Source organism: Apodemus sylvaticus, chromosome 12 (assembly GCF_947179515.1).
Source record: "Apodemus sylvaticus chromosome 12, mApoSyl1.1, whole genome shotgun sequence".
Taxonomy (NCBI): Eukaryota; Metazoa; Chordata; class Mammalia; order Rodentia; family Muridae; genus Apodemus; species Apodemus sylvaticus.
Window position 1 is genome coordinate 24697733 of NC_067483.1, and position 17990 is coordinate 24715722.

The following is a 17990-nucleotide window of genomic DNA, read 5'->3' on the forward strand; positions in this document are numbered from 1 at the left end:
ATGGTTTGATGAGATTCATCCCCGAGACTTTCAAAAGTTATTCTGTGTCGCACATACACTACGCATTCAACCTTCCAAAATTTTAACATCTTTACAAATATTTTAAAGAGCTTAGAAATTGTGCATGCATGTGTCTGTCTGTCCCTAGAAAGCACCTTGCTGGCTCAATCTTTTAGTTATTTATGATTTATCCCACATTTTCAGTTCTTCCCCATTAAATGAAATTTATCTATTCAAAAGATAAACTGGTTGATTTAAGCAAAACCCTTTTATTTTCACCAAAAGATATATTCCTAAGTTCCCCTTCTTTCTTACCACATTCCAGGCGCTGTTTTGAATTTTTAGATTTGCTTTTACAAGAATGGCAGACACATTCACTAGAAAGGTAAGTTCCTGTGTCTCTGAACTGTTGCCTGGATGGATTCCCAGGGCTGAGTGCCTGAGCACGTGGTCTGTCCCCTCCTGAGTATGGAAAGAAGGAACCTTCTAAGCACTGCTAAGTGGCTACAGTTTCTACAGGTCTGAGCCACCTCATTCTCTCTCATTCCAGAGAGGCTTCTGGGAAGATCAGCCTCCCAGATGCTAGTGTGGCCTAGCTTGGGTAGCTCGGTTGGTAGGTGCTTGCCTGTAATCCAACATCAGAAGTTTAAAGTCATCCTCAGCTACATTGAGAGTTTAAGGCCAGCTTAGGCTAGTGACCATATCTTAGGAAAAATAAAATCAATATGCCCTCAGCTGGCAGTATGCACTGTTGTGATTATGCCAGTAGGGGGCAGCATTGCTGCAGGTTCTGTTCTGCAGCTTGGTGAGGGTCTAGAGCTGCCCTCATCTGGATACTCCCTGGGAATTCCATTCTCTTGAGAGGTTTTCTTTTTCCCTCTATTGTTGTTCAGTAGTTGTCTTTGTTGAGGCTTGCAGCCAACTACTTTATATATCAGAATTTAAAAGTAGCAAGTAGCATTATGTCAGTTTCTCACAGTCACGTGCCCTTTCATTTTAGTTCTTAGTTCTGTCAGTTTGAGGTCCCTAAGCACCTGCGTTTGGACACAGTAAACAGTAGTGTTGGACTACAGTTTAGAAGGGCGCCATAGTTTGTCAACCATTTTTATCAGTGTGATAATTGGCGCTAGGGAATTCATCAGAGTGATTATAGAAATTAAGACTCAGTCTGAACTCCCAAGCAAATTTCTAATCAGAAGCACTGGTTTGAGAATCGAGGCTGCCTACCGACTGAGAAAAGAGCAAGGGTCTGAAAGGTCTGGCGTCTGTCAGCCGCGTGGACAGTAGTTTTTGGAAAGTTTGTCTTCTGTTTAAGGAGATTTCCTTTTCCGTCCACCTTGATGGCCACTGTTTTCCTGAACTTTTCTTTGAGTCCTTCTATCCATGACAGGCTTTGTTTTCTCTCTTAATAAGGCAGAGGGATAGGCCCTAGGCACACTGTGGATGGAGGAGACAGAGGGATAGGCCCTAGGCACACTGTGTGGACGGAGGAGGCAGAGGGCTAGGCCCTAGGCACACTGTGTGGACGGAGGAGGCAGAGGGATAGGCCCTAGGCACACTGTTGATGGAGGAGGCAGAGGGATAGGCCCTAGGCACACTGTGTGGACGGAGGAGGCAGAGGGATAGGCCCTAGGCACACTGTGTGGACGGAGGAGGCAGAGGGATAGGCCCTAGGCACACTGTGTGGACGGAGGAGGCAGAGGGATAGGCCCTAGGCACACTGTGTGGACGGAGGAGGCAGAGGGATAGGCCCTAGGCACACTGTGTGGACGGAGGCTCAGATTATGGGGGAAGGCTGTAGAGAATCTTTGGGGCTCACGCTCTAAAGGTAGTTGTGATTTAAAAATAGTGCTATCCGAATCCTTCTACGAAAGTGGATGGGGATGTGAAAAGGGGAGCTGGGTGGGGGTGGGGCTCGTAGCCTCCAAGTGATGTCACTTGACTAAGGCTTGGGTGAAGCTGCCAGATCCACATTGCTATTTAGAACTTGATTGGCACTCAGTGCAGCAGTATAGGGGAATACCAGAACAGGGAAGGGGGAAGCGGTGGATGGGGGGATGGGGGGGGAAGGGCTTATGGGACTTTCCGGGAGTGGGGAGCCAGAAAAGGGGAAATCATCTGAAATGTAAATAAAAAATATATTGAATAAACAACAACAACAACAACAACAACAACAAAGAAGTTGATCGGCAAGCCGGTTGGTTTTCACCCACATGAAATTGTATGGTGAAGGACTGTTCTGTTTTCTTTCCTAAATGTCTAGACACATATCAGTATTAGCTGAAACAATAAAGAAAGGAATACACGACGCTGATTCTGAAGCAAGAATAGAAGCCAGGAAGTAAGTGTCTGCCGAAGCAGCCGTGACTCAGCCCGCTGCGTGGACCACCTTGCGGCCGGCCTGTTGGTCCCCAAAGTGCACTCTGTCGGATGTGATGCCACAGGAGGCTTCCCGCTGTTTTGCCCGTTAGGTGGCTGCCTAAGTGCAACTGAATAGCAGTAGGCTGAGGACGGCCTCCCTCGGCGGCTGCTCTCACTTCCTGCTCTGTGTGCATTTCTCTGTGTGCATTACTAAGCTGGCGGTCGGCCGGCGCCCTGCGGCCCAGTGCTCACTGCCACTGGGCCGCAGGAGGTGACAGCCAGCCACAGGGGATTCTCCTCTCGGCCCCGTGTTAGAAAACACGAAGTGGTCACTTGTTATCAAACATGAATGGGGGGGAGTTGGATTGACTGATGCCTGGGTTGCCGTGGTGATAATGCCCAGTTTCAGACTCCCAGGGAACTGACAATGCTTCAGTCACATGACTGTGCCCCTGAATTCAGTACCTCCCAGAGAGCATTTGCAGGAGGCTGTAGAGGAAGTGTGATGTTGAGACCTGCTGACTGGAAGCTTGGGGTGGAGCTTACGGAAGAGAGCCAGCATGTAAGGCGCTTCATCTGTCCCCTGAACCCTTAAAAGCAGTCAGTAAAAACAAAACATGATGCTGCTAAGGTGGCCCAGTGGTCGAATACTTGCCTCCTGTCTGAGACTCTGGGTCCCTCCCCTGCACGGCGGCTGCACAGGTGGAAAGGACAGTGACTGTCTTTTGCTCCTGTGGTCTTTTGTGCTGCCACAGGTTACAGACTGCTTTTTTAGCTTAGCATTACAGTTTGCTCTGCTGGGACTTACCTCTTGGGACTTGCTCATCTGTGTGTGCCCACGTGTTCTCAGGGTAGGGCAGTGTGCACACCAGAGCTTGTGTGTGGCGGTCAGAGGACAGCTTTTTCTCCCAGGTGGATCCCGGGGTTTGAACTCAGATCTTCAGGCTTGACAGCAAGTGCCTTTGCCCACTGAGCTATCTTCCGGCCCTGCTTTTCTTATTTCTGAGCTCATCGTAACTCGGCTCTCATCCTGGGTAGTTCCTACTCGGTGCGACTGACATAATTTCTAGTTGCTGCAGGCTGCGCGGGGTCAGAGTGTTAGTGGCCCACCTCTGCTGCCGTTGCCTTGTATTGTGTTCTTACCCTCTAATCACGATGCAATACAGATTTCAAGATGCTCTGAGAATTGTCCTTTTTTCTTTTGTTTGAATTCTTAATTCAGTTTTAGATATCTCGAACTGAGGAATCTCTTAACTGCACTGATAAAAGTTGCAACTGAAGAGTCTGTTCTGAACTCTAGGTGTGATTGTGGTAGCTTGGGCTCTGTCTTCCCCTAGTTTCCCTGGCCTTGCAAGTTAGAACCTTTAAATCCCCATTAAAGTTAAGTAAGTTCTCCAGCGTCAAAAAGGAGCAAATGGCTCAGCGTGCGTGCCTCCCAGCCTGCCGACCTCAGCTCAGCACAGTGGAGGGAGAGAGCTGACTCCCTCAGGTTGTCCTTCCTCTCTCTCTCTCTCTCTCTCTCTCTCTCTCTCTCTCTCTCTCACACACACACACACACACACACACACACACATACACACACACGCACACGCACACCCCTCGTGCATGCTGTGGCACCTCCAGCTCACCCCCACATTGACAAATAGAAGCATATTTTATCCACGCTGTTAGCTGTAGAGCCAGGATTTGTCTGATGGCTCCTTCTCTAGTTCTCTGGCCTCCTGCCCGGCACTGCTCTTAGCAGGTTAAGTGGAGGCCTCAGATCCTTAAAGATGCTGTGTGTATACTCAGGCCCGGCAGGGTCCGCTGACTTGACCTGGGCTTGTCATTTCCCTAGATGCTACTGGGGTTTCCACAGCCACTTCAGCCGAGAAGCAGAACACCTGTACCATACTTTGGAGTCGTCCTATCAGAAGGCCCTACAGTCCCACTTGAAGAACTCAGACAGCATCGTGTCTCTGCCCCAGTCAGACCGCTCCTCCTCCAGCTCTCAAGAGAGTCTCAAGTAAGGGCCTTGGCTTTGCTGACCGCATCACAGTGTTGGTAGGTAGAGGCTGCTCAGACCCACTCTGCAGCTGCACTTTCAGCCGAGCGCCTGCTAGCGCTCCCGGATGGATGTGCAGGTACACTCGGGCTCTACTAGGCACTGCTCAGCAGGGGAGAACCCTGGCCTGGGCCTCTGCCTCACACTCTGTTCCCTTTCTGCCACAGTTTTAAATAGCATAGCGAGCTATAGAGCTTTGCGAGCGGTATACATTAATGTGCCAGGGAGTCCCTAAGAAGATAGGAGTGGTGCCCAGGGACAGGTTTGGAAAGAGAAGATGTCCAAGACATGGGACTTAACCTAACACCATGTCTGCCCTTCACCTCTGACCTCTACCTCCTATTATGGTTTGTTTTGTTTGAAAGGTCAGTCATCCCAAACATAATGTTAACACAGTCACATGCGGGGTTGGTAAAATAATGAATTGCCTGAATCCTTCTGAAGACCTTGAGTTCATTCCTCACGGGCACACTTTGCTGTTGTAGTTGTGTGACTGCAGATAAAGTATACTCTTGGTGACACACATGTGCATGCATTTTGCAGCCGGCCGCTTTCTGCCAAGAGAAGTCCCACTGGCAGCACTGCATCCAGAGGTAAGATGGTGGTCACAGGACTGCGGGTGGGAGGCCTGGGTGGGCTGCTCATTCCCAGGCTGTGTTCAGTGACAGGCAGCTGGCCTGCTCCCAGATCTACCCAGTGATGTGCCGCCCTACATCTGCTCTGCGCTCCACTGCACTAGGGCCAGTTGTTTACATTGTCAGGGTGGTTAGACAGAAATCTGGCTCTGTGGCTTCTGTCTCCCTGCCCCATGCAGTCACGAGTCCTTTTGCTCCTTGACTCACATAATGTAGAGTAGCGGGCAGCAGTTTGTTAGCTATCAGAACCTGGAAAAGGGTGTGTTTCCAGCTAGGGTGTAGCTAGATGGTGACATTCATTTTATTTCATGTGTCGCCCAGAACCTTAGACCTATAGTTTTCCATTATTAGTCACTGGTTTTGTGTGCACTGCATGAACCGACCTCTGCGGCCGTGAGCACTTCCACCCTCCTGTGGGTTCCAGCATGTTTGGTTCTAAGAAGAGCAGAACAGTAGTGTGCAGCAGTATGACCAGGCCTTCCTGACTTCCCCTCCTTCTCCATTTAAGGCTCTACAGTTAGTACCAAATCTGTGTCGACCACAGGATCTCTCCAACGATCACGGAGTGATATTGATGTGAACGCAGCAGCCAGTGCCAAATCCAAAGTCTCCTCATCCTCAGGATCCACCGCCTTCAGCTCTGCAGCAGCATTGCCTCCAGGATCCTATGCGTCCTTAGGTAACCAGCTCCCTCCCGTCCTGCTGTCCCCATGACCCTGGCCTCTGAGCAGAGGACAGCGCTTACACAGAGCTTCTCGGTAGCCGAGGGCAGCTTCACTCTTGAGGGTGTTCTAAAGCACCAGAAACTGCCCTCAAAGACAGTTCCTAGCTACCCACTGTCTGGCGTCATGTCCAGTGTCCCTTTATAGTCTCTGGAGTATCAGCCTGTTCTGTAAAGACGTGTGCTTGCAGGCTGTGTCGTCCTCGTGTCCCTTTTCCTATAATAAGTCCTGCCCATGCCCACTGGCCATATTACCTGCCCTGGCTTCCCCTCCCCTGCTGGTGGGAGCTGAACCTGGTGGCTCAGGGGGCCTGTAGGGTTCTGTGATTGAATGTTTCTTAGAATGAGGGTGACAGGAAGATTCTAAATGAACGTAATGAACCTTAACTAACACACTGCCTGGGGGAGCACACCCACACACTGCCCCCCAAAACTGTTTCTAATTACTTTCCAAATGTTTAGTATCTAAGATATTGATAGGTGCATTACTCAGCCTGTCAACCAACAGTGAACACCCTTTCTGTGTCAGACTAGCCGTGTATTTCATTGTATTTTTGTAAATACAAGTTATTCATTCACCCCCAAATCTGAGGACTTAGCTTAAAGCATAACAACGGAAGTGGGAGATTGGCAGTTTGCAGACAGAACAGGACAGGACAGAGAAGGGACCACTTGTTCACTGTCACCACGGGCAGGCAGTGCAGGCTCTGAGTCTGTCTCTCTGCTAGTGACCTCGTGGAGAGGTAGCCATCTGACTCAGGCACATGGTTGAGATCAGTGAGATTACATGAAGGTCTTTTGTAAATGATCGCCCTGCAAGGTTGCAGGAAGAGTTGATGTAAGGACACTATTAACCTGAGAGATGTATGTCCTGGAACCTTAGTTCAGGCATCCCTATTCCCCTGATCTCAGACATTCTCTTGAAAAGAGGCTCAGTGTGGGCTTCGTGATAACTATTGTTCCGTTAATGTATAAGTACAAAGGTGTTGCTCTGTACTTTTTGGTCAAGGAAGAAGCCGCAGGTGTTCCTTCCCATGGCAAACAAGTTAGATCTAAGTATTTACCAGAGTGTTGATATATTTGATCACCTTTTACTTTTGGTTTTTGTTTATTTAGTTTTGTCTTTGTTTTAGAGAGAGGGTCCCACCGTATAGCCCTGGTTAGCCTAGAGCTCACCAGGCCTCTCACTCAGTGATGGCTTGCCTCTGCTTCCCACAGCTGTACGTGGCCCCCCTTTAGTGTTTTTAGCTAGCATTTGCCTGACTGTTTTCATGCTGGCCTTTCCAGGGCCTAGGGTCAGTATTTACTTGTATACACATGCGGTGTTTAGTTCAGGCCTCAGTAGATTCCCTCAGTGCTGAGGAAAGCCCCAGGAGTTTGGTCTGGCGACAGACAAACGAACCTTCAGAATCCCTGAGGATGTTTTCTTAGCAGTTTCCTCTCCAGACAAGACTGCCTGCTGCATTGAATACTCTCTCCCTTCCCCATCAGGATTTTACCTTTAGTTTCCTTGGTTTTGCCCCACCCCCACATGATACGTCAGCAAAGCATGAAGTAGCACAAAGTCCCGGGACTGCACCCAGGTCCCACTTAGAGTGACAAGACGCTTGACTGTAAAAGTATAGCATTAAAGCTGATAACCCTTTTCCAAACTTCTAGAGTCCAGACACATGAGGGAAGACTTGGAGTACGTAGGCCTGGATGCAGGTACTAAGCGCAACAGCGGCTGCTGCTGGGCGTGTAGTTGGGATAGGCCTGCTACAGCCTCTAGCTTCTTCTCACTGGGGTCTGCTCTTGGGGTTATCCTTAGAACTGAACTTTTAGTGCCTCCTCTCTGCCCCTCCTCCTGCTGGAACTCTCAGGGAAAGGTGACTTTCCCAAGGATGGTACAATTGACAAACCAGAGACCACGAGTCATGCTGTCCACAGTGACACAAACGTGTGTCACTGTTTTGTTTTGCTTTCCAAAGGCAAACTGTTACTCTGGGCCTAGCTGGCCCCTGGTGAGCCCTTGGCTGGCTTCCAGTGCCGCCCTGCTTCTGAACTTGGTTTCCTTTTTGGCTTTGTTTTAAAGTGTACATTTTGCTTTTTTAGTAGCTAATAACATTCTGCTTTTTAATTTTCTGAATGTTACTAACTGTTCCCTGTTGTCCCCTCCCTTGTTTTTTAATTGGCTTAAAGACGGTACTACCACTAAAGCGGAGGGTAAGCGGTTTGTTTCTGTGATTGAGGTGTGTGTCTCTCTGGTCCTCTATCCCCACCGAGTGCTGCCCAGTGCTCACTTGTCCTCACTGAGGTCCCTGCATGCTGTGTTGCACGCTGTCCTTCCCCTCTTCTTCATTCTGTCTCCACTGGCTTCTTGCCTTCCCTCTGCCTCAGTTCTCTTCCCTTTCTTGTTTGATCTTTGTTCCGGTGAATCAGGGCACTGAAGTGTGCTGTGGGTGGTGACGTGCTGAGGCCACACTGGGAGGACTATTCGGCGTCACCTTGTCCGCTGCCGACGTGGGGTTTGTTGCTCTCGCAGCCCCCACCGAGCTGCACACTCTCTGTTGTGATTTGTGGGCCTTCAGGCTCATCGTCTCTGTTTTGAAAGTAAATGTCTGTCAGCTACTCACATCAGCATTGGCCAAGTTTTCTGCCGACTATAGACATTTTTAAATAGTGTTTTACTCTCCTGTGAAGAACACTGCCAGGTTGCTGTTTTTATTTGGGTCAATGTCACATGCCCCTGTTTCTTCATTTGTGTACATTGATCTTCCTACCAGCCACATGGTAATACCCTTCCCTGGGTTGAGTTCTGCAGTCCACACCATGGCGAGAAATGGCCGTGTCCACATCCCCTGATCCACAATTTAGGCTAAGAAGGTCGTGCTCAGGCCTCACCAGTTCTTTGAAGTTGGGACCCAGCCAATACAGTGCTCACTGACCTTAGATTAGCTACTGCTAAACAACATTATCCTTTCCCAAGGTTTCTGGGGAGAAAACAGGATAAGGCTTCAGCAGTTTAATCTAGAGCAGTGTTGCCTGCTTGAGACAGTGTCTCTGGCTCCCAGCCCTCCAGTAATGCCTCCAGCCCTCAAGAACATCACCTGATTAGGTCATAGTTGTGAAATGGCTACCATGTAAAAGAGGCAAGGTTTGGTTGGGCAGGGTAGCTCTTTATAGTTTAAAGTGTATTTATTATTGTGTGTGTGAGAGTGCAGGTCTGTGTGCTGTGGTGTGAGTGAAGGGTACTTTGAGAAAGTTAGTTCTGTTCTTCCACTGTGTGGCATTCCCAGGAATCCTCACCCTCAGGTTGTCATACTTGTGTGGCAAGCACTGTAGCCACTGAGCCATCTCCCCAATCCCAGCACAATATTTCTTGTGTATATTTTTGTTTGGAGATCGGGTCTTGTATGGCGCATGCAGGCCTCCACCTCTCGCTTAGCTAAGGGGGACCATAAAGTCTGATTCTCCTTTGCAGTTAGGCCAAGATTACAGTTGTACATCACCTCAGTCAGATGTATCAGTGCTGGAAATGAAGCCCAGGGTTTTGAATGTGCTGAGCCAGCACTTTCCCAACTGAGCTAAATCGTTGGCCATTCTGTTACCCAGGCGATAGTCTAGGGCCTCAGGAGTCAGAAAGGAAGAGAGGAAGAGGCTGAAAAGTTTTAAATTACACTCATTTACTATGTCTGCTCATGTGCGTGCTCAAGAGCACAGAGGAGAGTGGACAGCTCATGAGCCTGTCTTGCCCTTCAGCTGGCGGGCTGGGATTGCACTCAGTGGTCAGCCTTGGTGGACAGCATCTCACCAGGCAAAGGAATCGAGCGTGGGCACAAGATTCGTGCTTTTCAGATATGTCTCATCATAAGAATTGCATGGATGCTTACAAGAAAGAAATAAAGATAGATGGATGCTCTGGGGATCGCCTCTGATGATGGTGATTAAGTTGGAAGGATTTAGAGAACCTGAATTTAAAAGAAGTCTCATTGGGGAGTCCCAAAGTTGGACAGCTTTATGAAATGAAAAGACAGTCAGTAAACTTCTACCCATTCGTGGCTTTTATTTGGGTTCGCCACAGGCCCTAGCTGGGTGTGGCTGTGACCCAGAGTAATTATTGTCTGGTTCGGCTGATTGTAGTGCTTTTGTTTCTGGTTCTCCAAAAAGCAATGCTATTTGTTTCCTTGACCTAGATGGCAGGGAAATGGAAAACTAGAATAGAATACTGTGTTAGTTACTTTTCTGTTGCTGTAATAAAATATCACAACAAACGGGAAGAAAGGAAGGAAGGATTATTTATTTCAGTGTTTGATTCTAGCGTGAGGGTCCATCATGATGGAAGAGGTGTGGCAGCAGGCAGTCAGAGATGTCATCTTCCAGAGGAAGAGTCCATGGTGGCAGGAGTCACAGCCGCACACGCAGCGGGAGGGACGCTTGGGCAGGGACTGAGAGAGCACACGAAGTCGAGTGTGACAGTGAGTTCTCAGAGCTTGCAGTGATGGACCTCCTCCAGCAAGGCACCACACAGAGGTTCCAGAACCCCCAACTGGGGACCATGTGTTTGAATATACGAGCCTATGAAGGCCATATCGCATTCAAACCGTCACAAAGAGTTACACAAAATGGAAAGTATTTTCTCAGAATGCATTTTATAACAACAGTCAGCCTATTGTTTTCCATACCACTAAGAATTCTTTACCTTTATCACCTCTTTTTTTTTTTTTAATTAATTGTAGTATCCCAAGCAAAGTTAAATTGTCCATTCATTTACTAGACAAGATACTAAATCACTTTCTGGTTTCCTTCAGGTAGGAGAAATGATGGAATGATGTGTCTTTAGAAAATGAGAATGAGACAGTAGCTGTACAGGAAGGGAAGGTAGCCTCAGTTCTTGGTCATGACAGAGCAGGACAGGACAGATGTCTCCGTGCAGACAGGCTGCCTCTATTCTGTTGTTTGCCTTGTGGAACCCAGAGAGCTGGTGATGCTAAAGCAAGCTGCAGGTGACGGGAAGAAAAGCCATTAGCTGTGCATGACGGCTGTGCTTTTGATTCCAGCACTCAAGAGGCAAGTAGATCTTTGTGAGTTCTAGGCTAGCCTGGTCTATATAGACAGGCCATACCACCTAGGGCTATGTAATAAGGTCTTGTCTTGAGGGAGGGATGGGGGTGGGGAGGCTAATGCCTGTGTCCTTATCAGGGTTTCTCATTAGGACTGTCCTACCTACCTACCTTCCTTCCCTCCTTCCTTCCTTCCTTCCTTCCTTCCTTCCTTCCTTCCTTCCTTCCTTCCTTCTTCTTTATCATCTTTTCTTCTCTTTCTCCTCATCTTCCCCTTCCTTATTCCTCCTTTTTCTTTCCTTTTTTTTTTTCTTTTCAAGACAGGGTTTCTCTGTGTAGCTCTGGCTATCCTGGAACTCACTCTGTAGACCAGGCTGCCCTCGAACTCAGAAATCCACCTGCCTCTGCCTTCCAAGTGCTGGGATTAAAGGCGTGTGCCACCACCACCTGGATATTCCTCCTTTTTCTTATTCTTCATGTATTCACGGGTGAGGCTACATATGCACACTGTGTGAGGGTGTGCGTGTGCGCGCGTGTATGTGTTATGTGTGTTGCTACCCACTAGTGACATCTAGTATCTTTCTTGTTTACTCTCCAATTTGTTTATTAAGTTAGGGTCTCTGGACAGAACCCAGAGATCTTCAATTCTGTCTGGTCTAGCCATCCTGCTTACCCTTGGGGTCTGGTGTTTGTCTGCCAAGCACTGCATTTACAAGTGGCCATCTTGCCTGTCTGACTTGTGTGAGTGATGGGGATCTATGCGCTGGCCTTCATGCCTGGCTGGGCAGACTCTATCAGCTGAGCCCTCTGTCTAGGCTGTCTCCATCTTTTTTAAGTCATTGTTCTTCTTCCCTTCTTTCTGCAGTAAAAGGAATGGTCCCAGAGCCCTTGACTAGGGGCAACCGCTTCGCACTCCTAGCTGTGAGCTTTTAACAACCCTTTAAAATAAGTCTGTTAAATAATTTACAATCTCTAACTCTGGACAAAAAGAGCCAAACTGGCTTTGGCCCAGTGCCTCTAGTTTAAGCCCTTGAGAGGCATGCAGCAAGTCCTGGGCCAGCCCGTGCTGCAAAAAGAGACCTGTCGCAAAACAGCAGCCACCACGAAAGTCAGTCCAGTGGTGCTGTGCCTGTAGTCTCGGAAGTGGTCAAGGAGTCATTTCTGAAAAGAACCAGTCTATAGCGCCATCTTTTGGCTGCCTGTCAGTGTGCTGTCAGTGTACTCAGTGGGGACTTAGGGATTTGGATGTTGGACGTATGCTCTCTACCATGGTGCTTATGAAGAGTGATTATATATATGCGGGGAGAATGAATGCACTTGAATGCTTTAAGAAACGATAATATGTTTAGGAAAAGCATTATTCCCCAAATAAATGATTCCCCCAAAATAAATGATTTCAAATGAAACCTTGACAATGTTTCAGTGGCCTGTGAGTATAGACAACTCATGGTTTGATACAATAGATAATAGTGTTATTAAGGTGAAGTCAAAAGTCATGTTAGGGCATGGGGAGGTGACACATTGGGTAGAGCAGTTACCATGCAAGTGTGGGGACCAGAATTCAGATCTTCAGCATGCATGCATACATACATACATACATACATACATACATACATACATACATACATACAAAAAGTCAGCTGGATGTGGTGGCCTGCCTGTAATTCTAGCTCTTGGGAGAAGGACAGGGCATGCCTGGATCTAGCTTCCTAGATAGACTAGCTGAATCAGCAGGTTCTGGGTTCATTTGAGAGACCCTACCTCAGTGTGCAATAGAGCAATTGCGGAAGACACTCATTGTCAAGCCCAGGCTTCCATATGCACCTGAACAACACACACACACACACACACACATACACGCACACACATACACACACAGAGCTATGTTTGTTTAACTTTTGGTGAATTTAATTTAGAGTATACTGTAAAGGTTACATAGCTTCACTCTGCCATCTAGGAATAAGAACTTAAATTTTACTTTGATTTTGCTATGGAGTAACCATTTGGTGTTGCTATTTATCTAAAACCTCTGAATTTAAGTAATTGGGCCCTTCTTTATAAATGAAAATAAGTCTATAAAAGTAAAAAAAAAATGTTGTACATTTAAAAAATATGAAGAAAGCTGTTCTTTTGAGGTAGAAGTGATAGGTAGGTAGCAAAACTGACTGAGAATCAAGTTCTCAGATACTAGATGCACTGAGACCCAGCTATGCAGGAATGGGGGCTGGTTTCATTGTGTTCCAGCAGTCGGGAGGTAAGCAATTGAGCTTGCTGGGATGGCCCAGTGCAGAGAGAACTGAGATGGGCCTAGGAGCTTTGAAACAGCCTGAGTGCAGCCAGGCTGCTGCTTGATACGTCAGCTGCCTTAGGCCCAGGATCCTGACCTCGCTACTCCCTACTTCTTCACCCAAGAATGGATGCCTAGCTCCTGCCCTGCGGATACAGGATCTGCAGTAAGGATGTGGATCAGACAAACACTCAGACATAAAGAATTCCACTTCAAAACAGTTCTCTAGCATATAAAGTTTTACCATTTATTAATATGAATTATTACAAATGAGTATACAAATGAGACAAACGTGCTTCTTTATTTTTTTATGTAAAGAATGATCTCTCCCCTGAATACACGCCAACACTTTTCAGAACTGGTTGATGCTTTCGGTGATCGGTGCCCAGATCATCACTTTCCACAGTACAAGAAGGCATAAGTATGTCTGGGGCCATTTCAAAGTCATTACAGATTCTGTCCTGACCCCAGTTGAGATTCATTGAGCAAACTCAAGTCAACAAGAAACCACTGATCTCTAAAATCAGACATTCTCATCCACACTCCAAAGTGATTCTTACGTGAGAGGCGATGGTAAAAAATGTGAGAAGCCTTCACCTTCCTTATGTCTGTGCAAGAGCAGAAACGTTTGTGCATTAAAACCCAACAACAGCAAAAGCCAATAACAATGTCACCACTCACTACACCCACGATGCACCGCATGAGATAGCTCCAAGAGAGCCACCAGAATGTCAGGACTGTTGGCTTCCAAAGTTTGGGGTTGACTATTGCTCAACTTTTACTGCTTGGTTTCTCACAGTCCCCACAGTTGGTTGTGGGTCTTCTGGGCCTTGGGCTGGACTGACTGTTCAGCACTGCGCCTGTAACTTGGATCTAGGGATCTAGACCACAGCTTTAGGGTCTTTTCCAGAATGAGAAAGGAAAACAAAACAACAACAAAAAAAAAAACAAAAACAAGCAAACAAAGAAACAAAGGGCGTGACTGGACAAGAATCCTCAGTAGTGTTAAAATGCTTGAAGTCAGAATAGTCATCCTTATTTCTCTGAGAACTGAAGGCGTTGAATCTCTAAATTTCTTGCTTTCCCCAATGTCTGCTGTTTGCTCTTTGTGTGTGTGTGTGTGTGTGTGTGTGTGTGTGTGTGTGTGTGTGTGTGTTTAGTGTATTCCTGGCCCCTCCGGCTAAGTTTTCCTCACTGTCATGCAGTTGTTTAGTTATATTTATTATTCTCACTCAGGCTGGTTTTACCTCATCTTTCACTCCTGTGCTGACGCTGTCATTTAGTCGTAGTACACAGCTGAAGTGTGTTCTCATGGGTTTCTGTGTAGTTTGTGATTCTCCTGAAGATCACAAAACATTCCTTGTCTTTTCTTTAAAACATATTCAGGCACTTTAAGTTTTAAACTGTCAACTAATTAGAGTAAAAACCAGTTCCTTTTCCCATGAAGTAGACACATACCTGAACACAGTACACCAGAAGCCTTTCAGACTATGTATCTGCTTCCCTAAAAAGTAAGGACAGGTCAAAACCAAGAAACGGACTTTTCGGACTGCTCCTGTATAGCATAGCAGCGTGAGTCCTAGGGCACACAGAAAGCTAGACTTTGAGCTCACCAAAGGTGCAAGGCTCTATCCCAAAGCCAAGCGGCATTGGCAACGGGCCACATGTCCATGAAAAGGCAGACATGGGAAAACTATGTTCAGCTCCCCTTGCTGTCTCAGGGTCTTACTTCTTTATAGTGAGCTCTGTGGACACAGAAGTGGAGTTTCCCTCCCTGTACCCCCTACTGCAGAATTAAATAGTTCGAGTGTGTGTGTGTGTGTGTGTGTGTGTATGTGTGTGTAGCCCCTGTGAGTACACTGAACTTCCACAGAAGAAGCCACTTTTGGATGTTTCTTTAGGATTTCCAAAGATTGAATGAGCCAGATATGAGATGTCAGGCTGAAGGCACTGTGTGGGCGACGCATCAGAGAAGAATACACAAAGGACGCACCCTATAGGACTTGCGTCTGTTGTGAAATATGAAACAACTACTCAGTGGTGCTCAGAAGAAATCAAACTTTTTTTAGTGAGTGAAATACATAGAATTTATTAGCCAAAATCTTCCTCCACTGAGAACACACTGCCAATCCAGATAAGCAGTGCAGCCCCAGCTCCAGACACCATCGGGGGCGGGGTCTAGGCGAAAGGCCTGCTGCACATTGGCTCAACTCTGGAACCTGTGGGCATTCACTGTGGACTACAGGGCAGAGCAGAACACACAAGTGTGCATCGTCACTGGCCAACAAAGGGCATCTCTACTGGAAAAAGACAAGAGAGCATTTTGTGTGGAGAGTGTATGTGTATGTATGTGTGTAACTGCACCCCAAACCTTGCCTGTACAGTCTGAGTTGAACCCTAATCCTAGCATGTTTAAAAGTCTCTTTTGGACAACAGTGCTTCACAGCTTCTGTTCTGCTTTGTGTTACATGAGTAAGACAATAAAGGCACATAAATAAATACGTGTAATTTGACAAAAAACAATTGACAGAATATTTGTAGTTTAGATAACCCCAGATCGTGCTCGCTTCGGCAGCACATATACTAAAATTGGAACGATAACCCCAGTTCTACATACAGGTTAATGAAAAGTCAAGCAAAAGCCCTAAATGTGAGATCAGTATGTAAAGATTAAAAGCCAGGTGTGGTAGTACATCACTGTAAATCCCAGGACTCAGGAGGTTGAGGCAGGAGGATTGCTGAGAGTTTGTTGCTAGTCTAGACTACCAGGTCAGCAGGTCAGCTTGGGCTGCAAAACAACCTGTCTCAAATTTGTGTGTGTGTGTGTGTGTGTGTGTGTGTGTATGCTTGTGCACATATATGTGAATGATACATTATATGTTAAATTTTGTGTTTGTGTATGCACACACGTATATGTGAATGACACATTATATGTTAAAAACTACTAAATACTATTTGTAATTAAAATAAAGCACCTTTGCCTGAGTATAAAAACTGAAGTAGACCTCTGAAAAAGAGGTATTATAAATTCATAGGAAAAAAGGAGTTTGAGAATTAGTTATATGGAAAAGATAAAAAAAAATCTCCTTAGCCCATTTGAGAAATCTGTTTTACAGGTATACTCATAAATGAGTTGTTGAGTAAAGCAATATATTTTATAATTTTTAAATATGCAAAATAATGGCATATGTTTCTTGATAATGCTAGTATATTAATCTACAAAAAAAGGAATTTTGAAAAAATCCTGAACACATCTTAGGACCATGTCATCAAATGCCAGGGAGAGGGGAGACCTTCAAAAGGGCTTTTATAATTTAGCTTCATGGCTATAGGTCTTTACGAAAAATTTAAAAAACCCAAAAGTTATGTGTGTGACAATACATATTTTATACTGCTTTAAAATGAAAAGTACCTAGAAATACTTCAAAATCAATTGATTTTTTTCATGTTCGTTTTTCCTGTTCACCTGCTTGGGTTTTGACTTAGGAGTGACTAAGAGAGACCAGAGGCACTTGGGGGCCAGCCAGCTGGCCTTGGGCGGTCACCTGGGCCAGGTGCGTGACAGCAGACATCCTTCTCTGCCTGGTTTGTTCTTTCTTGTCAGTACATTGCTGTGAGAATTTTGGTTTTACAGAGATCATAGTTTTCAGTAGAGGAAATAATGCCACGTTGGAAAATGTCCAGTCATGAGTGTGTCCAGGCAAGCGGCAGCGCGGTGGCAGCCTTGAGTTCCTTCTTATCCTCCTGCCTCACCTCCCAGGTGCTAGCATCCCAGGTGTGCACCATTACACAGCTCATCTGTCTTTGGAAGCTTTACTGAGCGTCACTGGTTCCAGGCTCCCCTCCAGTCCGATGCTGTTCTTTCCTGAACCTTCTTCAACTCTTAGGGCTTGTTTCTGTAATCCTCTGCAAACTTCATCTGCTGCTGGGAAGGGGTCAGTTGTGTTCAGTTCTAGTTGGCTTGTGGAGGGCATTTTGTGTTTCCTTGAATCCAGAGAACCAGTGTGGAGAATTGAAAACATTCATCGCTGCTAATCCTACTGGGGTCACACTGGTGTCGAACCCTCATGGGACCTGGCTGACAGATGCCCCTGCTCTCTGCGTGGTCAGCCACATCAGTGCCCTGTGCTTGTGGTGTGGGTTCTTATGTGGGTCACACTGGATAGCGACATTATGAAAACAATGTTTCTGCTGTGTCCTCCAGGTCGGATCCGCACAAGACGGCAGAGCTCGGGGAGCACCACCAATGTCGCCTCCACACCCTCCGACAGTCGGGGCCGCAGTCGCGCCAAAGTGGTTTCACAGTCTCAACGTAAGCAGTGCATTTTATTGTCTTTGTCACCTTAGCTTCCTGCAGTGGTCCATCCCACAGCTGAACAGGCTTCAGTGTCTCTACTGACACCAGTGGCTTTGAGAAACGCTTAAGTACCACACTGCTAGGTAGGCTTAAAAGATGGAACACTCCAGAATGTTTTTATATCCTTTTCTAAGAGATTCGTGTTTCATGGGCTGGGGAAATGGCTCTGTCTATAAAGGACTTGAGGACCTGAGGTTGGGTTTCCAGTCCCAACATAAGAATAGGTGTACTGATGCAAATCTGTAATCCTGGTGCCGGGGAGATGGGGACAGCTGGATCCCTGTGGCTTGCTGGTCAAGTCATTGAGTCTAATTAGTGAGTTTCAGGTCCCAGAGAAAGGCCCTGTCTGGAAAAAGAAGTAGTAGAAGAAGCTATCAGACATCCTTTTCTGGCCTCCACATACACATTCACACACAGGAACATACAACACGTATGTTGATAGTATTAAACATTAAAATACACTTTGACTCCCTATCCTGAAGTCTTTCAAGTCAAAACTTACCTGATACGTAATCTGTCTTTGCAGTGTGATTTCCTCTGGGG

The 17990-nt window shown here is 46.6% G+C and overlaps 1 protein-coding gene across 1 annotated transcript in view; it reads left to right on the forward strand.

Moving 5' to 3' along the window:
• Positions 1 to 17990, forward strand: part of Clasp1 (cytoplasmic linker associated protein 1) — a 230916-nt gene that overhangs the window by 126365 nt on the left and 86561 nt on the right. The window contains exons 15-21 of the mRNA XM_052201268.1: positions 326 to 385; positions 2264 to 2341; positions 4199 to 4366; positions 4949 to 4998; positions 5549 to 5719; positions 7421 to 7468; positions 17295 to 17402. Coding sequence (XP_052057228.1) covers positions 326 to 385; positions 2264 to 2341; positions 4199 to 4366; positions 4949 to 4998; positions 5549 to 5719; positions 7421 to 7468; positions 17295 to 17402 — 683 coding nt within the window. The remainder of the gene's footprint in view (positions 1 to 325; positions 386 to 2263; positions 2342 to 4198; positions 4367 to 4948; positions 4999 to 5548; positions 5720 to 7420; positions 7469 to 17294; positions 17403 to 17990) is intronic.